The following is a 24,885-nucleotide window of genomic DNA, read 5'->3' on the forward strand; positions in this document are numbered from 1 at the left end:
GTCAATGACAACTTGGTCATGGCAGACATAAGAAAGAAATTAAAGACTTCTTAGAATTTAATGAAAATGAAGATACAACATACCCAAACTTATGGGACACATAAAAGCAGCGCTAAGAGGAAAACTCATAGCTCTGTATGCCTGCAAAAAGAAACAGGAGAGAGCATATGTCAGCAGCTTGACAGCACACCTAAAAGCTCTAGAAAAAATTAAATAAACCCTAGAGGAGTAGAAGGCAGGAAATAATGAAACACAGGGCTGAAATCAAATAAGAAGAAACAAAACCAAGTATCAAAAGAATCAGCAAACCCAGGAGCTGGTTCTTTGAGAAAATCAACAAGATACATAAACGCTTAGCCATATTAACCAGAGGTCACAGAGAGTGTATCCAAATTAATAAAATCAGAAATAAAAGGGAGACATAACAACAAAATCTGAAGAAATTAAAAAGATCATCAGATCCTACTACAAAAACATATATTCAACAAAACTGGAAAATGTGGAGGAAATGGACAATTTTCTATACAGATACCAGGTACCACAGTTAAATCAGGAACAAGTAAACCATCGAAACAACCCCATAACTCATAAAGACATAGAAACTGCTATTAAACATCTCCCATCCAAAAAGAGCCCAGGACCAGATGGATTTAGTGCAGAATTCTATCAGACCTTCATAGAAGACTTCATACCAATACTGTCCAAACTATTCCGCAATATGGAAACAGACTGAGCACTACCAAACTCCCTCTATGAAGCCACAATTACTCTTATACCTAAACCACACAAGGATACAACAAAGATAGAGAAATTCAGACCTATTTGATTTATGAATATTGATCAAAAATGCTCAATAAAATTCTTGCAAACTGAATCCAAGAACACATCCAAACAATCATCCATCATGGTCAAGTAGGCCTCATGGCAAGGATGCAGGGATGGTTTAATATACGGAAGTCCATCAACGAAATTCATCATATAAACAAAGTCAAAACCACATGATCATTTCATTAGATGCTGAGAAATCATTTGACAAAATTCATTACCCTTTCATTAATAAAGTCCTGGAAAGATCAGGAATTGAAGGCCTGAATCTAAATATAGGACAATGCAAAATACATCAAACCTGTACCTAACATCAAACTAAACTTAGAGTATTGAAGGAATCCCACTAAAATCAGGGACTAGACTAGGCTGCCCACTCTTTCCCTACTTAAGTACAATATGGTACTTAACGTCCTAGCCATAGCAATCAAACAGTGAAAGTAGGTCAAAGGGAAAAAATTAGAAGGAATGAAGTCAAAACACTAATATTTGAAGATGATATGATAGTCTACTTAAGCAACACCAAAATTTTACCAGAGAACTACTTAACGTGATCAACAACTTCAGCAAACTGTCCGAGTATAAAATTAACCCAAACAATTCAGTAGTCTTCCTCTATTCAAAGGGTAAACAGGCTGAGAAAGAAATTAGGGAAATGACACCCTTCACAATAGTCCCAAATAATAAAAAATAACTTGCTGTTACTTGAACCAAGCAAGTAAAAAATCTGTATGACAAGAACTTCAAATCTCTGAAGAAATTGAAGAAGGTCTCAGAAGATTGAAAGATCTCCCATGCTCATAGATTGGCAGGATGAATATGGTAAAAAATGACCATTTTGTCAAAGGCAATCTACAGATTCAATGCCATCACCAACAATATTCTTACATAATTCTTTATAAAGGTAGAAAGTGCAATTTGCCGTCATTTGGTTAACATAAAACCCAGGATAGCAAAACTATACTCAACAATAAAAGAACTTCTGGGGGAATCACCATCTCTGACCTCAAGCAGTATTACAGAGCAATAGTTTGTATGGTATTGGCATACAGACAGGCAGCTCAGTGGAACATAATTGAAGACACAGAAAAGAACCCACACACCTATGGTCATTTGATCTTTGACAAAGGAGGTAAAACATCCAATGGAAGAAAGATAGTATTTTTAACAAATGGTGCTGATTCAACTGGAGGTCAACATGTAGAAGAATGCAAGTTGACCCATTCTTATTACCCTGTAAAAAGCTTAAGTCCAAGTGGATCAAGGACCTCCACATCAAACCAGATACACTAAAAGTAATGGATAAGAAGTAGGGAAGAGTCTAGAAGACATGAGCACTAAGGAAAATTTCCTGAACAAAATACCAATGGCTTATGCTTTAGGATCAAGAATCGACAAATGGGACCTCATAAAACTGAAAAGCTTCTGTAAGGCAAAGGACAGTGTCATTAGGACAAAAAGGCAACCCAGAGATTGGGAAAAACTCTTTACCAATCCTGCATCGGATGGAGGGCTAATATCCAAAGTATACACAAAACAGAAGAAGTTAGAGTACAGAGAGCCAAACACCCCTGTTAATAAATGGGGTTCGGAGCTAAAGAAAACATTCTCAGCTGAGGAATATAGAATAGCTGAAAAGCACCTAAAGAAATGCTCAGTATCCTTAGTCATCAGAGAAATGCAAATCAAAACAACCCTAAGAATCCACCTCACAACAGTCAGGTTGTCTAAGATCAAAAACTCAGGTGACAGCAGACACTGGCGAGGATGTGGAGAAAGAGGAACACTCGTCCATTGTCGCTGGGATTGCAAACTGGTACAAGAACTCTGGAAATCAGTCTGAACGTTCCTGGAAAATTGGACATTGCACTACCTGAGCACACAGCTATACCTGTCCTGGGCATATACTCAAAAGATGCTGCAACATACAACAACACATATGATCCACTATGTTCATAGCAGCCTTATTCATAATAGCCAGAAGCTGGAATGAACCCAGATGCCCTTCAACAGAGGAATTTATTCGAAAAATGTGGTACATCTACACAATGGAGTACCACTCAGCTATCAAAAACAATGACTACGTTCAATTCATAGGCAAATGGAAAGAACTAGAAAATATCATCCACAGTGAGGTAATCCAATCACAGAAAAGCACACATGATATGCTCTTGGGAGCGATGGCCTTGAAGCCCTCCATTATTGATGTTATTATTATGGTTAGCATTAAGTATGACTGGGTTCATGGAAAATCCCCAGCCAGCTACAGAAGACTAATACAAATGTGGTGGTCAATATGAATAATCATATGATAACGTGTGATGTTAAGATACCCAATGTGATGACCTGTAACCTTTCTGAAAAAAACAACATCCTGTTGACTAATAGATATTACAAACCTGTGAGTTTTCTGACAACCTGTCAACATCAGCCGATTCCCTGACCACACGAATATTGTGTCCTTGGCGTGGGTAAATTTTCTTACTTCTCTCCTCTCTGTTACCCTTTTTATGGTACAAATTCAGCCTTGGGGAAAAATAAAATTGTCACCTTGATAAGACTCTTGTCTTGGCGTCCTTCTTCGCGTCTCTTGTCCCCCATTCTCTTCCAGGTACTCAGCACCCCTCATTGACAGTATGCACTCATTGATAAGTGGATATTGACCAAAACCTCAAATTACCCAAGATGCAATCAACAGATCTCAGGAAACTCAAGAAGAAGGATGACCAAAGTGCAGATGCTCCTACTCCTTCTTAAAATGGGGAACAAAAATATCCATAGGAGGGGATATGGAGGCCAAATCTAAAGCAGAGACCAAAGGAACAGCCATTCAGAGTCTGCCCCATATGTGGCCCATATATATACAGTCACCAAAACTAGGTAAGACTGATGAAGCTAAAAAGTGCTTACTGAAAGGGACCGGATATACATCTCCCCTGAGAGACACATACAGGGCATGTCAAATAAAGAGGTCAGTGCTGGCAGTAAACTGCTGAACTGAGAACAGGACACCCTTTATGGGAATTAGAGGAAGGATTCAAAGAGCTGAAGGGCTTGCAACCCCATAAGAACAGCAATGCCAACCAAATAAACCACTAGCAAAAGACTATACATGGACTGACCCAGGGGTCCAACCGCATATGTAGGAGAGAATAGCCTTGCTGGGGCACCTGTGGAAGGGGAAGCCCTTGTTCTTAACAAGGTTGGACCCTGAGTGCAGGGAAATGTCCGGGAAGGGGTTTCTAAGTGGCATGGATTGGGGGAGCATACATATGGGAGAGGGCACGGCAGGGGGGCTTATGTACCAAAAGCTGGGAAAGGGAATAACGTTTGAATAAAACATATATATCTATTAAAAAAACTGAAATTTAAAAAAATGATACTAGTACCAAAAAATAATCAAAAAAATGTGAATAAGTAAGATTTTTTAGGTTTTGGAAAAAGATGAATGCCAGGTATTTGAAAAACTGTATGACCATGGTAAACACTTTAATATACTTGAGAAATTTTTTACATGTTAATGAACTGCATCTTTTTTTTAAATAGTGAATGGAAATACAGTCCCTTCCTGGCTGTGAGTCTAGGTATCCAGATGTAGTGGAATTCATCAGATGACATGATAGTATATTTAAGTGATCCCAAACGTTCCACCAGAGAACTACTAAAGCTGATAAACAACTTCAGCAAAGTGGCTGGGTATAAAATTAACTCAACTAAATCAGTTGCCTTCCTCTATACAAAAGAGAAACAAGCCGAGAAAGAAATTAGGGAAACGACACCCTTCATAATAGACCCAAATAATATAAAGTACCTCAGTGTGACTTTAACCAAGCAAGTAAAAGATCTGTACAATAAGAACTTCAAGACATGAGGAAAGAAATTGAAGAAGACCTCAGAAGATGGAAAGATATCCCATGCTCTTGGATTGGCAGGATTAATATAGTAAAAATGGCCATTTTACCAAAAGCAATCTACAGATTCAATGCAATCCCCATCAAAATACCAATCCAATTCTTCAAAGAGTTAGACAGAACAATTTGCAAATTCATCTGGAATAACAAAATACCCAGGATAGCTAAAGCTATCCTCAACAATAAAAGGACTTCAGGGGAATCACTATCCCTGAACTCAAGCAGTATTACAGAGCAATAGTGATAAAAACTGCATGGTATTGGTACAGAGCCAGACAGATAGACCAATGGAATAGAATTGAAGACCCAGAAATGAACCCACACACCTATGGTCACTTGATTTTTGACAAAGGAGCCAAAACCATCCAATGGAAAAAAGATAGCATTTTCAGCAAATGGTGCTGGTTCAACTGGAGGGCAACATGTAGAAGAATGCAGATCGATCCATCCTTATCACCCTGTACAAAGCTTAAGTCCAAGTGGATCAAGGACCTCCACATCAAACCAGACACACTCAAACTAATAGAAGAAAAACTAGGGAAGCATCTGCAACACATGGGCACTGGAAAAAATTTCCTGAACAAAACACCAATGAAGCTTACGCTCTAAGATCAAGAATCGACAAATGGGATCTCATAAAACTGCAAAGCTTCTGTAAGGCAAAGGACGCTGTGGTTAGGACAAAACGGCAACCAACAGATTGGGAAAAGATCTTTACCAATCCTACAACAGATAGAGGCCTCATATCCAAAATATACAAAGAACTCAAGAAGTTAGACCGCAGGGAAACAAATAACCCTATTAAAAAATGGGGTTCAGAGCTAAACAAAGAATTCACAGCTGAGGAATGCCGAATGGCTGAGAAACAACTAAAGAAATGTTCAACATCTTTAGTCATAAGGGAAATGCAAATCAAAACAACCCTGAGATTTCACCTCACACCAGTGAGAATGGCTAAGATCAAAAACTCAGGTGACAGCAGATGCTGGCGAGGATGTGGAGAAAGAGGAACACTCCCCCATTGTTGGTGGGATTGCAGACTGGTAAAACCATTCTGGAAATCAGTCTGGAGGTTCCTCAGAAAATTGGACATTGAACTGCCTGAGGATCCAGCTATACCTCTCTTGGGCATATACCCACAAGATTCCTCAACATACAAAAGAGACACGTGCTCCACTATGTTCATCGCAGCCTTATTTATAATACCCAGAAACTGGAAAGAACCCAGATGCCCTTCAACAGAGGAATGGATACAGAAAATGTGGTACATCTACACAATGGAATATTACTCAGCTATCAAAAACAACGAGTTTATGAAATTCGTAGGCAAATGGTTGGAACTGGAAAATATCATCCTGAGTGAGCTAACCCATTCACAGAAAGACATACATGGTATGCACTCATTGATAAGTGGCTATTAGCCCAAATGCTTGAATTACCCTAGATCCCTAGAACAAACGAAACTCAAGACGGATGATCAAAATGGGAATGCTTCACTCCTTCTTTAAATGAGGAAAAAGAATACCCTTGGCAGGGAAGGGAGAGGCAAAGATTAAAACAGAGACTGAAGGAACACCCATTCAGAGCCTGCCCCACATATGACCCATACATATACAGCCACCCAATTAGAGAAGATGGACGAAGCAAAGAAGTGCAGGCCTACAGGAACCGGATGTAGATCGCTCCTGAGAGACACAGCCAGAATACAGCAAATACAGAGGCGAATGCCAGCAGCAAACCACTGAACTGAGAATAGGTCCCCCGTTGAAGGAATCAGAGAAAGAACTGGAAGAGCTTGAAGGGGCTCGAGACCCCAAAAGTACAACAATGTCAAGCAACCAGAGCTTCCAGGGACTAAGCCACTACCTAAAGACTATACATGGACTGACCCTGGACTCTGACCCCATAGGTAGCAATGAATATCCTAGTAAGAGCACCAGTGGAAGGGGAAGCCCTGGGTCCTGCTAAGACTGAACCCCCAGTGAACTAGACTTTTGGGGGGAGGGGCACAATGGGGGGAGGGTGGGGAGGGGAACACCGATAAGAAAGGGGAGGGGGGGAGGGGGATGTTTGCCCGGAAACTGGGAAAGGGAATAACACTCGAAATGTATATAAGAAATACTCAAGTTAATAATAAAAAAAAAAGAAATACTCAAGTTAATAAAAAAAAAGAATTATAGGAATTAAGACATCATCTATTTGTCTGTATATCATCATGCCAAGACAATACATCTTCGTTGCTCTGTGGTGATCTGCTCAAAAGAGTAGGGTAAAGTGCATGACAATTACAGAGGCAGATACTTGCAGCCAACCATTTAGCTGAGATCATGGTCCCCAATGGGGGAGTAAGAGAAAGGATTGAGGGAGCTGAAGGGGTTTGCAGCCCCATAAGAAAAACAGTAAGAAACACCCATAGCTCCCAGGGCTGAAACCACCATCCAAAGAGTACACATGGACCGACCCATGGCTACAGCTGCATATGTAGAAGAGGATGGCCTTCTTGGGCACAAATGGGAGGAGAAGCCCTTGGTCTTGTCAAGGCTTGATGCCCCAGTGTAGGAGAAACCAGAACAGGGAGGCAGGTAGGCCTGGGTAGTGGGGTGGGTGTGGTAACACCCTCATAGTAGAAGGATGAGGTGGTTTTATAAGGGGTTTTGTAGATGGGAAAACAGGAAAACGGTTAACATTTGAAATGTAACAAAAGCCCTCTCTGGGGATGGACAGCTGCTAAGGTGCTCTGAGCCCCTACTTCCCTGATGCCTCCCTTTGATTGCAACTCTGGTGCATGGTGTCAGCCTGGGACACTCCATGGGCTGCTGCTGGCACTGGTCCTGGCGTTCAGGGCCAAAAGCATGATGAGCAAGGAGCACATGGTTTGTCCCGATTCAGAGCTGGGCGAATGGCCACCAAAGGACAAGCACAGCTTCCTGTACGATCATGAGGTCTTCCTGGGCATGGAGGACTCCAAGACATTTGATAGCTAAGCCTGGACGAGAGCAGGAGAGGCTGGGGAAAATTGTTGATCCAATTGACAGTGATGGAGGCGGCCCTGTTACTACTGAGGACCTGAAATGTTGGATCAAACATGTACAGAAAAGATACATCTACCATAATGTGGCTAAACTCTGGAAGGATTATGACAGGGACATAAACGAAAAGATCTCCTGGGAAGAATACAAGCAGGCCACCTATGGCTACTACCTGGTTAACCTTGCTGATTTCCAAGATGGCTCTGATCATCACAACTTTAAAAAGATGCCTCCACGAGATGAGAGGAGGTTTAAGGCCTTGACGGTGACCTGACAGCTACTCAGGACGGGTTCATTGCTTTTCTACACTAAGAGCATTTAGAACATATGAAGGAGATTGTAGTTCTGGAAACGCTGGAGAATATCGACAAGAACGGGGATGGGTTTGTGGACCAGGATGAGTACATTGTGGACATCTTTTCCTCACGAGGACAATTGCCCTGAGACAGACTGGATTTTGTCTGGGGAGCAGTTCAGTGATTTCCCAGATCTGAACAAGGATGGGAAGTTGGACTAGGATGTGATTCTCCACTGGATCCTCCCTCAGGACTATGACCATGTGAAGGCTGAGGCCTGGCATCTTGTGTATAAGTAAGAGAAAAACAAGGATGAGATGCTAACCAAGGAGGACATTCTAGACAACTGGACCATGTTTGTGGGAAGCCAAGCCACCAATTACGCGAAAGGTCTTACCAAAATCGTGATGAATTTTGAAAGACACTCATATTCATGTGGCCAACGGTCACAGGCTTCCTGCGGATGTTCTGGGTTATTGCTATATTTGTCAAGTATATAGCAGTTGTGTCCCTAAACAATGAGAAACCTTTCTAAAGCTCAAAAAAATCATACATTGCACCAAACAATAATAGTAGGAGATTTAAACACCCCACTTTCATCAATGGACAGATCAGGGAAACAGAAATTAAACATAGACATAGAAAGACTAACAGAAGTTATGAACCAAATGGATTTAACATATATTTATAGATCATTCCACCCTAAAACAAAAGGATATACCTTCTTCTCAGCATCTCATGGTACCTTCTCCAAAATTGACCATATAATCGGTCACAAAACAAGCCTCAACAGGTATAGGAAGATAGAAATAATCCCATGCATCCTTTAAAAAAGCCACGGACTAAGGCTGCTGATCAATAACAACAAATAAGACAGCAAGCCCACATATACATGGAAGTTGAAGTCAATGAAAACTTGGTCTTTGGAGACATAAGAAAGAAATTAAAGATTTCTTCGAATTTAATGAAAATGAAGATACAACATACCCAAACTTATAGGACACAATAAAAGCAGCGCTAAGAGGAAAACTCATAGCTCTGAGTGCCTGCAAAAAGAAACAGGAGCTTGACAGCACACCTCAAAGCTCTAGAAAAAATTAAATAAACCCTAGAGGAGTAGAAGGCAGGAAATAATCAAATTCAGGGCTGAAATCAAACAAGAAGATACAAAACCAAGTATCAAAAGAATCAGTAACCCCGGAGTTGGTTCTTTGAAAAAATCAACAAGATAAATAAACACTTAGCCATACTAACCAGAGGTCACAGAGAGTGTATCCAAATTAATAAAATCAGAAATAAAAGGGAGACATAACAATAAAATCTGAAGAAATTAAGAAGATCATCAGATCCTACTACAAAAACATATTCAACAAAACTGTAAAATGTGAAGGAAATGGACAATTTTCTATACAGATACCAGGTACCACAGTTAAATCAGGAACAAATAAACCATCTAAACAACCCCATAACTCATAAAGAAATAGAAACTGTTATTAAACATCTCCCATCCAAAAAGAGCCCAGGACCAGATGGATTTAGTGCAGAATTCTATCAGACCTTCATAGAAGACTTCATACCAATACTGCCCAAACTATTCCGCAAAAAGGAAACAGACAGAGCACTACCAAATTCCTTCTACGAATCCACAATTACTCTTATACCTAAACCACACAAAGATACAACAAAGATAGCGTAATTCAGACCTATTTGCTTTATGAATATTGATGCAAAAATGCTCAATAAAATTCTTGCAAACTGAGTCCAAGAACACATCCAAACAATCATCCATCATGATCAAGTAGGATTCATGGCAAGGATGCAGGGATGGTTTAATATACAGAAATCCATCAATGAAATAACCATATAAACAAACTCAAAGGAAAAAAGACACACATGATCATTTCCTTAGAAGCTGAGAAATCATTTTACAAAATTCAATACCCTTTCACTAATAAAGTCCTGTCAAGATCAGGAATTCAAGGCCCATATCTAAATATAGGAAAATGCAAAATATATCCAACCAGTAGCTAATATCAAACTAAACTGAGAAAATTGAAGGAATCCCACTAAAATCAGGGACTAGACAAGGCTGCACACTCTTTCCCTACTTTTTCAATATGGTACTTAAGGTCCTAGCCATAGCAATCAAACAATGAAAGTAGGTCAAAGGGATAAATATTAGAAGGGATGAAGTCAAAACACTAATATTTGAAGATGATATGATAGTATACTTAAGCAACACCAAAATTCCACCAGAGAACTACTTAACCTGATCAACAACTTCAGCAAACTGTCCAAGCATAAAACTAACTCAAACAATTCAGTAGTCTTCCTCTACTCAAAGGGTAAAAAGGCTGAGAAAGAAATTAAGGAAATGACACCCTTCACAATACTCCCAAATACTATAATATAACTTGCTGTTACTTGAACCAAGCCAGTAAAAAAATCTGTACGACACGAACTTCAACTCTCTGAAGAAACTGAAGAAGATCTCAGAAGATGGAAAGATCTCTCATGCTCATAGATTGGCAGGATGAATATGGTAAAAAAAAATGGCCTTTTTGCCAAAAGGAATCTACAGATTCAATGCCATCAGCATCAGTATTCCTACTCTATTCTTTTTAAAGGTAGAAAGGGCAATTTGCCCTCATTTGGTATAACATAAAACTCAGGATAGCAAAAACTATACTCAACAATAAAAGAACTTCTGGGGGAATCACCATCTCTGACCTCAAGCAGTATTACAGAGCAATAGTTTGTATGGTATTTGCATACAGACCGGCAGATCAGTGGAACATAATTGAAGACACAGAAATGAACCCACACACCTATGGTCATTTGATCTTTGACAAAGGAGTTAAAACATCCAATGGTAGAAACATAGCATTTTTAACAAATGGTGCGGGATCAACTGGAGGTCAGCATGTAGAAGAATGCAAGTTGACCCATTCTTATTGCCCTGGACAAAGCTTAAGTCCAAGGGGATCAAGGGCCTCCACATCAAACCAGAACACTAAAATTAATAGAAAAAAAAAGTAGGAAAGAGTCTTGAAGACATGAGCACTAAGGAAAATTTCCTGAACAAAATACCAATGGCTTATGCTTTAAGATCAAAAATTGACAAATGGGGGGACCGCATAAAACTGAAAAGCTTCTGTAAGGCAAAGGACAGTGTCATTAGGACAAAAAGGCAACAAACAGATTGGGAAAGAATCTTTACCAATCCTGCATCTGATGGAGGGTAATATCCAAAGTGTACACAAAACACAAGAAGTTAGAGTACAGAGAGCCAAACATCCCTGTTAATAAATGGGGTTCAGAGGTAAAGAAAACATTCTCAGCTGAGGAATATCGAACAGCTGAAAAGCACCTAAAGAAATGCTCAACATCCTTAGTCATCAGGGAAATGCAAATCAAAACAACCCTAAGAATCCACCTCACACCAGTCAGGATGTCTAAGATCAAAAACTCAGGTGACAACAAATGCTGGTGAGGATGTGGAGAAAGAGGAACACTCGTCCATTGTTGCTGGGATGGCAAACTGGTACAAGCACTCTAGAAATCAGTCTGAAGGTTCCTCAGAAAATTGGACATTGCACTACCTGAGCACACAGCTATACCTGTCCTGGGCATATACCCAAAAGATACTCCCTCATACAACAACACACATGCTGCACTAAGTTCATAGCAGGCTTATTCATAATAGCCAGAAGCTGGAATGAACCCAGATGCCCTTCAACAGAGGAATGGATTCAAAAAATGTGGTACATCTACACAATGGAGTACCACTCAGCTATCAAAAACAATGCTACGTTCAATTCATAGGCAAATGGAAAGAACTAGAAAATATCATCCACAGTGAGGTAATCCAATCACAGAAAAACACACTTGGTATGCTCTTGGGAGCGATGGCCTTGAAGCCCTCCATTATTGATGTTATTATTATGGTTAGAATTAAGTATGACGGGGTTCATGGAAAATCCCCAGCCAGCTGCAGAAGACTAATACAAATATGGTGGTCAAGATGAATAATCATATGATAACGTGTGACGTTAAGATACCCAATGTGATGACCTGTAACCTTTCTGAAAAACCAACATCCTGCTGACTAATAGATATGACAAACCTGTGACCTTTCTGACAACCTGTCAACATCAGCCGATTCCCTGACCACATGAATATTGTGTCCTTGGCGTGGGTAAATGTTTCTTACTTCTCTCCTCTCTCTGTTACCCATTTTATGGTACAAATTCAGCCTTGGGGAAAAATAAAATTGTCACCTTGATCAGACTCTTGTCTTGGCGTCCTTCTTCACGTCTCTTGTCCCCCATTCTCTTCCAGGTACTCAGCACCCCTCATTGACAGTATGCACTCATTGATAAGTGGATATTGACCAAAACCTCAAATTACCCAAGATGCAATCCACAGATCTCAGGAAACTCAAGAAGAAGGATGACCAAAGTGCAGATGTTCCCACTCCTTCTTAAAAGGGGGAACAAAAATATCCATAGGAGGGGATATGGAGGCCAAAACTAAGGCAGAGACCGAAGGAACAGCCATTCAGAATCTGCCCCACATGTGGCCCATATATATACATCCAGCAAAACTAGGTAAGATTGATGAAGCTAAAAAGTGCTTACTGAAAGGGACCGGATATACATCTCCCCTGAGAGACACATCCAGAGCATGTCAAATAAAGAGGTCAGTGCTGGCAGTAAACTACTGAACTGAGAACAGGAAACCCTTTATGGGAATTAGAGGAAGGATTCAAAGAGCTGAAGGGCTTGCAACCCCATAAGAACAGCAATGCCAACCAAATAAACCACTAGCAAAAGACTATACGTGGACTGACCCAGGGGTCCAACTGCATATATAGGAGAGAATATCCTTGTTGGGGCACCTGTGGAAGGGGAAGCCCTTGTTCTTAACAAGGTTGGACCCTGAGTGCAGGGAAATGTCCGGGAAGGGGTTTCTAAGTGGCATGGATTGGGGGACCATACATATGGGAGAGGGCATGGCAGGGGGGTTATGGACCAAAAGCTGGGAAAGGGAATAACGTTTGAATAAAACATATATATCTATGAAAAAAACTGAAATTTTAAAAAATGATACTAATAACAAAAATAATCAAAAAAATGTGAATAAGAAAGATATTTTAGGTTTTGGAAAAAGATGAATGCCAGGTATTTGAAAAACTGTATGACGATGGTAAATACTTTAATACACTTGAGAAAGTTTTTATATGTTAATGAACTGCATCTTTTTTTTAAATAGTGAATGGAAATACAGTCCCTTCCTGGCTGTGAGGCTAGGTATCCAGATGTAGTGGAATTCATTATTTGTTGGTCCTGAATCTTTGAGCCGGCTTCTAACTCAGCTTATGCCAAGGAAACTAGGCCAAGGTGATATCTAAGCCATTGACCAAACCATCTGGACTAACAATCACAGGTGAAATTCCACCTTGTAAATGGGAGGAGAGGAATAAAAGATACCTTTAAGGATTTAAAAACGATGAAATGTACCCAAAAAATCCAATAAAAAAGTTTAAAATAAAAATAACTTAGGAAATACAAAATACTGGGGTACCATTCCACAATCATGATGTGTTTCTTCTTTGATAGCTTGCAGGTTAATTTACTTCTCTATAACTGTTTTCTTATTTCAAATTAAGTAATGGCATCATCTGTGGAGTGATGGTGAGAACAAAAGCTTTGCCGAACTTGAATAATCGATCCCTCCCGAGCATGTGCTTAACATTCTAAGCACAGGGAAATTTCCTGAGGGGATTAAAGAACAAAATCCAAACATAAAACAGGAACAACAACGATGTAAAAACATTCTGCAATCTGGGTATGAAGGCATGTTGCAACTTTAATCAGCTTTGTAGGTATTTCTGATAAAACACATAAAGAAACAAAAATCACATCACAGTCCTAGCACTTGCATCCAAGAAAGAGAGAGCTGTGAGGTAGTGCCTGCTGCTTCTTTCCCCAGATACCCCTGGGCCTCATGCCTGCACCCAGTGAGCTGGACCAAGAGCAGCCAGGTTGAAATTCCTGCTGCCATGGCAGGATTCTGCAGGAACATTTCCCTTTGACAACAAGGAACCTCTGTGGAGGAGACCTCTTGGTGAGTCCTCAAGGACTCTATGTGTCCTATTCTACAGGGAGAAGCCCTGCCAGGTCTTTGGCAAGGCCAACCAGTTGTTTGGGGAAGTCTCTGGTTCTGTGGCAGAGGGTGAGGAATGGCAGAAAGAATGGCAGCTCCACTGAGAGCAAAGGCTACCTCTTCTAGGCCTATGACCTCCTAATTAATTTATCTTTTCACCTGATGCCCTATTCACATTTTCTTACTATCATACAACCTTGATCTTGATGAGCAGCTGGGCTCTTGTTTTCTTAATCAGTTCTTTGTTGTCACAGACCTTTTTAACTTACTCCAGGCCCTGAGACTTATTCATACCTTCTGTATGCAGTAGGACCCTTGGTGGGACTGTCATCTCAAAAATAGAAGCTTCGGTAATCCAAAAGTTTGGACTCCAGTTTACCTCAGGCCAGGAAAGAAGTCAGCCATCAGTAGTAAAAGAGCAAGGGAAAATTACATAGGAAAAACAAGTGCCCTAATCAGAAGAAAAGATCCTCAATTTCTAAGGCACGCACATCTGCACCCCTCTCTTCTGAGCTTTGTATAGTGATGTTGTATAACTCCAGATGGTAGTAAAAGGCAGAGTTCTTCCCAGAAATGTCAGACATGATTTTCACTCTTACATCTCTGAGGTGGGCTGGCATTATAGCACACATTCATGTTGAATTATTATAACACCTATGATAAGAAGACAGAATCCATATATCACAATGCCAAATAGACTCCCTCCTGAACGTATGGACCCATTAAAATTGAGGTTCAACCTGAACTCAGGCCATTCTACTCCCTTCCGGTCCTCCTGATTCTTATGTTTGCTACAAGTAAAAGATCATGTTGTAGTCCCCAATATTCTCATGCCTAGACTTGTCTATTCACAGAGAAGGATATTGGAGAAGTGATGGCTATATAGTTACAATGTAGTAACACAAGGTCCAGGTTGACATTTGCTCACTGATGTCCAATTTAATTGTCTTGTTATATTTGAGAAAGGGAGGATGTCCTACGTAATATATAAAACAGACAGAAATTTATTATTTTATATATGCCCTGTTGTTGATCCCTCTGTTCCCAAGTAAAAGGAGTTATTATTGCAAAAAAATAGGATTATAGACCATTGATTTTGTGAAATACATGGATATGTAAATGGAAACAATGTCGGCTTTCAAGGACTGCACAGTAAGCAAATATTTCCAGGTTTTATACACTCAGAGGTATAGAAGAAATATATTGGCCTCCAGAAAAAGGGAAAAGCTTAGAAATCGAAATACATGTCACATGCATTGTCTCCAGTAGTAGATTTACTTTTAAGAAAAATCTCCCTCCTCCTTGGTCCCTAGAGATTTGGGTGCTAAGAAAAATCTGTTCTCCAATTCAGGGTTGTAAGAAACCCTCCGCAGCAAAAGCATTGTTGACTTCTAATGAAGCAGGAAGACATATCTAGCTTTGAAATAGAGGTTGCCAAATGGTATTCCCAGTGACTCATGGGAGACTGGAGGAAAGGGTCCCCACAGAAATTCATCAGTGTGGGAGGAGCTGGTTAGTAGGTAGGCCATAGAATTTTCCAGTGACATCACCAGTAAGCCGTTCACTGGACACTCTATTGTATCTAAGAGCTCCCTAGAATCTTCTGTGATGTCACCAGTGTTGTGGTGACACCAACTGCCTTTGGGATATTACTTCAGTTCCCTTTGGGTTCACAAGCAGGCATGTTTCGCCAGCTGCTCAGGCTAATTCGGAAGGAAAGTGTTGATCAAGGAGAGACCGCACCAGGTCAGAGGGAAGCTGACCCCCTCTCTAGTGAAACAGGAAGGAGGAAATCATTCTTGGGAAGGCTTGGTGAGTCGTGGGCAGAGTTGGGGAACATCCTCAAGGAGGTAGGTTTGAGATGTGCCTTCTAAGACTAGGCCTTACAAGCAGGAGCCTTGGGATTTTTCAAAGGCAAACCAAGAGTCAGGAGTTACTGATCTTTAATTTGAGAGAAAGCCATAAAGTTGTAAGACTTCAGTGTCTTTTCTTGAAGCTTTTTAACTATGAGTGTCAATGATTGGCAGGAGGAGGCACTGTGAGATTAACAATGTGACCATCCATGGTTGGGAGTTGAAGCACTTCATCCTCTAGATTACTGTAGGTTACATAAGTCTTGATGGCGAGAACAAGGAAGGATGCACCCCTAGTCATGAATTGAGTTCTCAGACACTTTGGGCTGGACCACACTTGGTTAGAGCTTGATGGTGCTAAACATTATGAAGTCATTATGAACTCCAGGATTATCTGCACCACATCTGATATAACAATGTCGCAGATGTTTATGTCTCAGTCAGATTATAACTTTCAGTGCCGGGGGTTGTGTAATAGTGAGTGTGGCACGTGTATGGCATTAGAGGTTGGGAAGAGGGACATAGCTTAAGAATCAACCTTTAAGAAAGCTTTTCTGCTCTTTCAGGGATTCACCCAGTCTCTACCATTTCCCCTTCCTCCACCTCCTTTTCGGATTCAGAATGATCTATTCTGCCCATTGGTTCAAATATGCAAATTCACTTGGGTTTATCTGTCTACAGGTTTTGGTAGGAAGGCATCATCCCAAAATGTCATCACTAAGGAAGAGGAGTGTCTAAAGGAACTGGAGGAACTCAAATTTGAAATCCAGAAGTGTCAATTCGAGAGGGATGAACTTTATCAAATCCTGGATCTTTATATCTATGATGAGTGGGACCACAGGTAGTCATTATGCCCAGTAACCTGTTCACTGTCTTGCGCTCTCTCTCTGCTACCTCAAGATTTACTCATAGCACGAGAGAGTTTCACCTCTCATCCTGGATTTTAAGGAGATTTGGCAGGCATTTGCTTGTGAGATGAGCTAGGTGCTGTGTGTTTAGGGTCAACCACTTTTGTACTTGACCCTGAGCCTCTTGGATTAGCATTGGTTCTGTCAACAGCTAGAAGGACCTTGTCACACTTGCTGCAGCTGTGTGTGTGAATGAAATGCCTGCACGTTATCACTCTTTCCTCTGAATTTGTTCATTATACACTGATTCTATGGCACCTCCATGGATGTAGTTGGCATTCTAAATGTGTTTGGATATGGGTTGGTGTGTATATATGTGGCAGTATTTGTTGGTGGTTTACTCTGGATCAGGACGTCTGGGACCTTTGATTGGGTCTCAGGATTTGTTTGATCAACAGTTTGCAGGTCATGATAGTGATGAGTACATGGAAGCCCACATTGATCAACAGAGCACTTTGCTCCTTCTGTATACGTTGGTGGCACACAGAACTCTCCTGAGGGGAGGAGGTGCTATAAATCCTCTTCCCTGTCAAACTTAGTTATGCCCTCTGGGAATTCATGTAATGATAGAAACCAAGGATTGAGTATACCTGCTTTCAAAACAAGAGAAATGTCATCACAGCTCTCTCTTGGGCCCAAAGCTGTGGCACAGACTGGAGGAATCTTCTTCCTGAACTAGTCAATTCCATCATGCTCACCTGGCCAGCTCTTGAAGGTCAGGTCCCGCCAACTGGTACCGTGACTCTGTTTTCCTGTGCCCAGGATAATAAACTTAACCAGTACAAATACTTTGAAGGAGCAAGTATGTGGAACATACTGAGTTTAAGTAATAGAGAGAACAGTCTGATTTCACCTAATTTGTTTCACCTGCTTTGATCTTTAGTTTTTTTATTTTTTTAACTATCCAGGGATTGTTTATTGTGACCTAGAAATGGTCACTGTGGTCTTGACAGTTGTTATTCCCAAACAGGGAGCTCTCAGGCTCTGCCCCCTCCTATATAGTGAGTCTTTGCAGAACCATATCTCTCAGGATTCCAAGGAGTCCTTATTACAAAACAAATGTTTGCTTATTTACATAGAAATATTTTCTGTGGTTGAGTCTCATTGTTGTGTTTTGGTCTGGTTTTTGAGTTTGCCATTTTCTTCCCTTCCACCATTCCTTGAATTTGAAATTTTTTATTATATATTTTTATTTACATTTCACCTAATTCTGAAATCGTGAGTTCAAAACATTATTTGTTCCTTTGGCCATGACCTAACCCAGGCTGCATGTCGAATTGCCAGTCCTTCAATCTGAACATGAGATGAGAATGATGGCTATGGAAATGATGACCAACTCAATAAGTGATGCCATGGAGAGGTACAAGGAGCTCATACAAGTGAACAGTTCCTACCGGTGAGTCGCTGACAGAGATGAGAACCCAGCACTAGGCAGGGAATGCTTCTGTCCTGTATGACTTTGAACAAAAGTCAGGGCTCTGGTTCTGTAGTGTCTGACTCTTAACAAGAAGGCTGCCTCCTGGCAAGGGTCTTAGATTTGTAGCTCTTGGACTCAGTTGTCGTACATGTGAGGGGTGTAGAAGACCCTCCAATTGTTATTTTCCCAGTTAAAGTTCCTCTAGATAGAAAAGTTTTGCACCATGATGGGAATAGCAATCAACTCTGAATCTCTAGGACTCTGACAGGAGATTTAAAGATCTGTGATCCATGAGAAACACATGGAAAAAGTCTATAGCTATTGGGTCTTCAACTACCCCTCAGAGGGGCTTTCCCCACAACGTGAAGATGGTTTCACCATACCATGGACATACGAGCTCCCTTATGGACCATCTCTTCTTCCTTGATTTATATAAACCGTCTTAGTGTCAGGATTTTCAGAAGTACTTTGATTTTGTGGAATGTGGATTCTGGATTTGACCTCCTCTAATTGGTGCTAACCTGTATAGTGTGGCTCTATTCTGGGGATTTCTGAGGATGAGGACCCTTGAAGGGATGATTGGACTTGCAGGAGTGACAGGCAAATAGAAGCTGGCTGGGATTTACCATTTTTTGTTTGTGCTTCAGCATCAGGCACTCCCAGCTCCTGCGTGAACAAGCTCAATTGAAGAACAATATACAGATTTTGCTGAATGAGAAGAGAGAACTGCTGGTGGAGCAGACTGAACTGCCAGCATCCTCTGTGGAGACAAAGAGGCTCTGTGAAGAGGCCGGAATGAACATCTGTGACCCCAGAGCCAAGCAACAGCAGGTAGGGTTAGGGCTCAGGGTCAGGTTGTCCTCAGGTCTTACCATAAACATAGACAAACCAATGTAACTGTCCATTGACTGATCCATGTCCTGACCTAGGTCTCATCCAAGTGTTCATTCATGTGATGGTTTACAAGGCTTTCTGTGGAGATAGCCCCTTTTCAAGAAACTGCATGTTTGGAAAGCAAATGCTCCTGCTCTTCGAGATCTGCACTTCATTAAGGGAGATAGGTTGATCACACAGCACAGCACTACATGCCATTATGTATGGAGGGTGCTATGTGGGAGCCCCTCTTTAGACTAGAGCAGGGCTTTGAGGGATGAAGCAAAAGCCTGGAGCTCATTTTCTTTACAGGGATTGTGTGAGACTCAGGAAGTAAGTAGTTTTCAAGGAGGAGAGCCTGGTAGAAATGCCAAAGAAATGGTTCTCATTGTCATTTGTGGTGGCTTTTGTTCTTCCTCCCCTCATGTCCCTGTATATGAAGATGGTGACTTCATGCTTCATAGATCTTGGGTAACTACAGAGCCTGTGTATCAGCATGTCAGTCCTGTCTTATTTGAGTGCTCCTGCAGAGTTCATAACTGGGCCTTACAGTCTGAAGCTGGTTAGAAGAGCAAGGATGTGGAAACGGTTTCTCAAAGGCTGAGGGTTGGCATGAGAGACTTGAGACTTCAAGAACAAAGTTATCCGTATGTACCCCCAATTCTCACCAAGAAAGTTGCATTGCTGTGCTGACCTGCATCTTAGGGAGCATGTGGGGAGGCCAGTTCATGACATGCAGTTTTGTCCAGTCATTATCTAACTTAGTCCTTTAAGCCTAGGTCTCTCAACAAACATGAAGCTTCCTGTTTTGTGCTGGCCAGCAGTCTTTGCATCATTCGTCCAGTTCCAAGTGGAGCCCCCTCTCTTATTTGTCTCAACACATTCTTAAACCATTCAGCTATTTTAAAAATAAGGATTAGATTTCTTCACTTTACCTGAACAGAGTTATCCCCCGGGAAGATTATGGATTGTCTTATTGGCTTCACCATGATCTTGCATGGAATCCTAGAGTGCAACTCTCTGCTGACATTGCTTTGCTGACTATATCATGGGCACTGCATTCTTTCAGGATAGATTCCCTCTCAATATTGTACACAGTGCTGCATTTCAGAAAATTCACTGTATGTTATTTATTTAGCCTTTTTCTGACTGACATTGAGGTTGTTTTAATATCACAGGAACTCTAATGTGATCAAATGTTCCTGGTAACTGACCGTGAGTTACTGTCTTCTCTGATGCTTCCAAAGTCTTCTATGAAGGAAACAGGGTAGCTTTAGTGAGGGGCCTATGATGAGTCAGCATAGAGCTTGATGGAGTCTTTTCCTAGAAATCTCTCTCTTGGGGATTTGATGTTGTGTTGTTTAGGCTATCTGTGCAGAACATGTAACTTACTTGTCGGACCAGCGAGTATCTGCATAGAAAGGTTTCCTGAAGTGGAAATGAGTACAGGGCAGGGCAGCACAGCCTGCTTGAGTCTAAGAGACTTGTACACAGCATTGTTTCCACTAATTCATCACTCAACAGGAAATGAGCTGCATAAGAGCAAAGTTTTCATTTGTGCATGCGAGTGTGTATCTGTGTGTCTGTGTTTGTGTGTGTGTGTGGGTATGTGTGTGTGTGTGTGTGTGTGTTTGCAGTAGTGAACGTGTGTTTCCCTCAATTCCAAATTTCATGAGAAAAGTACTCTAAGCATTCACTTTACATCCGTGAAACATGAAATAGAGCTGCCCAGTCATTTGGCATCTCCATCTAGCTCTGTACAGCAAAAGGACACTTAAATTACTAATTTATTCTGTTTCCAAAAATTTCAGAACAGAATTATCTTGTGAAGTCTGGAAGGAGGAGTGGAAATATGTTCAAGAGAGTCCTGTTTCACAGGGGTAACAAATGGTACAGGCCTAGGGCTTGCAGGTCCCTTTTTGTTATGGTGTAGAAGCAGGACAATAAAATCCTTTAGAAATGCAGCCCCCAAAACCAGGACAGAAAAACACCTGTAAAGTTAGATTTTCAAGTGATTAGGGGCAAAACTACTGATCTGCATTGAAATCCTTTGGAGCACATCAAAGGAATGGAGTACTGGGAGGTAAGGGCAAGGCTTCTCTATAAAATCCATGAGTTTATGTTGCTTCTCTGTTCTTTGTGAATTTTGAAAGCCCACTGGAAGGTTGTGTCACTCACTGTGTCTTCTCCAAGGTTGCTTTCCACATTGCCTGCTACCATTTCTTTCGAGCTACCTTGGCACACTACAACTTCCCCTGGGAGTTTGGCTTGGATTTTATTCATTGAGAATTTGAGTTGCTTGGAATTGTATCGTCATCCAGAAAAAGTCCCATAGCTATGCTGTGGTGCAAGAACAGGGCAGTTTCAGGAACCCCTTTAGGTGCACAGATAATCCAAAGCGCTCCTCTATGTTATCTGTGTAGCATTCTGCAAGTGCTGTCGATCAACATCATTTTCTCTCAGTTAATTTCATCCTCAATGGGTTAGGAGAAATGATGAGCTTCAAATGGGTCTGACAGTGTAAGAACAGGTAGCCCTATGAGAAGCCATGTTCAGAAAGTGGAACAGAAGTTTTAGTTAACCCAGTGATTCCACAACAAGGAGTAGGTATTGCCATTGCAACTAGGGAGCATCAGTGTCGTAGTGGTCCCAGAGTAACCTTGAAGGAGAATCTATCCAGACGTCCACTATCCAAGGAGTAAAAGTGTACCATACGATGGAGCCCTTCCATAGATTCTGATTCAGTGTGAGATAATCCATGCAAGCTTTTACTTACTTATTCAAATTATCTGTGGAACAATCACATTACGGGGAGAAAAATTGTTGATTTGGATCCTGGTTATGGAGATTTCCTATGATTCTAGCTTTGGGCATGAAGTCACTCAGGCTATGGTAAAGACAGCTCCGATTAGAAGAAGTTGCACACTTTGGGGAAAGTCTGAAAGAGTGAACAAGAACAAGAGTCTAGTCCACCACCAACATATGATCCTTTGCTGAGCAACAAGACAGCTCTACACAGCCTTTGGGACTTGCTAAGCCAGACTGTTAATGGGGAAAGAACCCTGAGTCTATGACGGTTTATGGGAGGACAGCACATCACTGACTGAGCTGTCTATAGGCTCTGGCCACTATGTACATATCCCACTCAACATTTGTTTTTATGCCTCCAGCGAATCCTGGGGAATCTTTACATTAAGCATTAATGTTCAGGTAGGAACATAGGCTGGAAGAGGCCATTTGAATATCCTTCCCTATATAAATATCCTTTTTGGGTGGATGACCACCCCACATGGATTTCAGCCTCAGGCAGTTAAAGAGCTACTCAGAGTATTGTTCTGGTACAGTTCATGTGAATTTTGCCCATGAAACAATATATATATGATCCTCTGTATTTCTTGCTATGTTCTACTCCTTTCTTCCTGTGATCTCTCCGGAAAGATCTGAGGACATTTTCTCTTCTGTCCTCTCACAAACTGCCTTACACTAGCCATAGACTTACAGGGGTGCTGTTCTGTTTCTACATCACAATCACCTTGAATGTCCATGTGTACGCTGGGAAGATTTGCATGGAGCACATTCTCAGTGATTACAAGATCTGTGCGGTGAGCATGAATTTGAAGTGAGATGGCTTCTCTGTGTATTTGCAAATTCAGTGGTTACAAATGGAAACTAGACGGGTTCCTTCAGTGCTGACATAATCAGAAATTTCACCTCAATTCTGGGCATGTTCTCCAGAAGGAATCCACATGGTATTCTACGTTGCTCATACCTCTCTTGAACTCAGATTCAGACATAGCTACAATGTTATTATTCAATGTCATATACCTGGACCAGTGGGAAAAATGCTCATTTTTCTCTTAATCCCAGTACAGTGCATAGTCCACAGTTCAAATTCTAGCAGTTTGAAAGGTGAGATATAAATCCAAGCGCAGGTACTCTAGGACACTTGGGGATGCAGGGACTGACCTCAGCTGACAGGTCATGGTGGATTATCCAACTGAATAGAGCTGATGTAAGAGGGAGAGCTGAATTGACAACCACTCACTAAATCTTTATTCCCTTGCTCTGCTAGGTCTGAAATTCTCCAGCAGAAACTCGAACATGACACAGTCCAGGACAAGATCTCCCTTGGAGAGAAGAACTACAGGAGGAGAACTAAGTTTGCACAGCAATACACCACTATAACATCTCATCTGTAATGTCCATAGCAATTGTTGACTGCATTTTCCTCCTTTAGTTTGATTTCTTTGGATTGAATACGCTGTATTTTCACCTTGCCTCTCTCCAGCAAGTGTGCACTTTTTGAGGGACTCAGAGAAGTGCTGCTGCACATCAATCAAGAGCTGCTGGTCATCCAGAAAGACCGTGCACGTGTAAATTTGTACTTGTCCTGATGGGTCACCCAGAAGAGTTTCATGGAGATCAGTTCACAATATTGGAAAGACTTTGTGACAAAGTCTGTAATATCATTTATACTCAGTATTGGTAGGCTTTTTCCTTAATACCCCACTACAACAAAACAGACCTACTTCCACTCCTCTTGAAAAGATTATTACCATCACTAACTGCTTGTCTACTATATCTCCAAGGCAAGCCACAGTCTATAAGTCTATTCTGCAAAAGGAGCAGCAAAAAATGCTTAGTGCAATTCCTCTATTTAAAGTTTGGTTAATTTTTAATTGTTTTGGTTATTTGGTTTTCCTTCTATTCATTTGAAGATTTGTTATTTATCTGTTGTTGTTTTATTCATTTGCTTTTCTATTTTGATAAGGATATAGACTGTATATATTGACTACCTGCATCTGGTTACTATCCAGTAAATTGGATGTATTCTGGTGAATAAAGGGGTAATCTCAAACTCTTCACTCTTAAGAACCTTCTTTATTGATCATTAGTGTTAACATCTGAAGTCCCACAGCTATCAGGGAGGGATGGATCTCTGCTTTCTCATGGGGACTGGGCATCAAATCACTTCCCAGTCAGACTGAGATTCACAGGCATTTATACAGTCAGTGTGCACTGTGTTTCCAACTCTGAATTTCAACTTCATCATGCATACATTACCCACTGTGTATGCTTGCTGTCAAATATATAGTTACCTCTAAATTATACACTGTCGATGAGAGTTTTGACCAAATTAATAGGATAAACATTAATTTTTCGGTAGTACCTCCCAGGACATATAAACATGGTATAAGGGAGTTTAAAGCCATTGGGAACCCTGCACCCAAATCCTGGGTCAGAAAATGCTGAACACCCTGGAATGCAGATAATCCTGAGACCACAGGAAAGAAAGCCACTTCTGACCAGCTCTTCCCACATCTCTGGCCCAATATTAATCTGCATGGTGCCTCTGGAAACAGGAATAGAGGAGCAGTCAGTGGCAGGAACCTGCTTGGTTCAGCCTAGGCCCAGAACCTACCTGGGCCCCAAGCATATTTGAAGAAAACCAGAGGCATACAATTCTCTGTTTCCTGACTGTGGCTTTTTTTGATTCAAAGCTCAAAATACCATTTTGTTGTTGTTGATTTTTAGTTGGATATTTTTCATTTCGAATTCAAATGTTATTCCTTCCTTGTTTTCCAGAAATAAGTCCGAATACCAT

General features: G+C 41.0%; 1 protein-coding gene across 1 annotated transcript in view; it reads left to right on the top strand.

Moving 5' to 3' along the window:
- The window catches only part of LOC134480522 (uncharacterized), a 62,349-nt gene extending 37,849 nt beyond the window's left edge, over positions 1 to 24,500 (top strand). The window contains exons 4-5 of the mRNA XM_063268041.1: positions 19,055 to 19,238; positions 23,353 to 24,500. Of these exons, the coding sequence (XP_063124111.1) occupies positions 19,055 to 19,238; positions 23,353 to 23,358 (190 nt within the window). The 3' untranslated portion in view covers positions 23,359 to 24,500. The remainder of the gene's footprint in view (positions 1 to 19,054; positions 19,239 to 23,352) is intronic.
- Positions 24,501 to 24,885: the final 385 nt, after the last annotated feature.

This window comes from Rattus norvegicus, chromosome 9, assembly GCF_036323735.1.
Source record: "Rattus norvegicus strain BN/NHsdMcwi chromosome 9, GRCr8, whole genome shotgun sequence".
NCBI classification, from domain to species: Eukaryota; Metazoa; Chordata; class Mammalia; order Rodentia; family Muridae; genus Rattus; species Rattus norvegicus.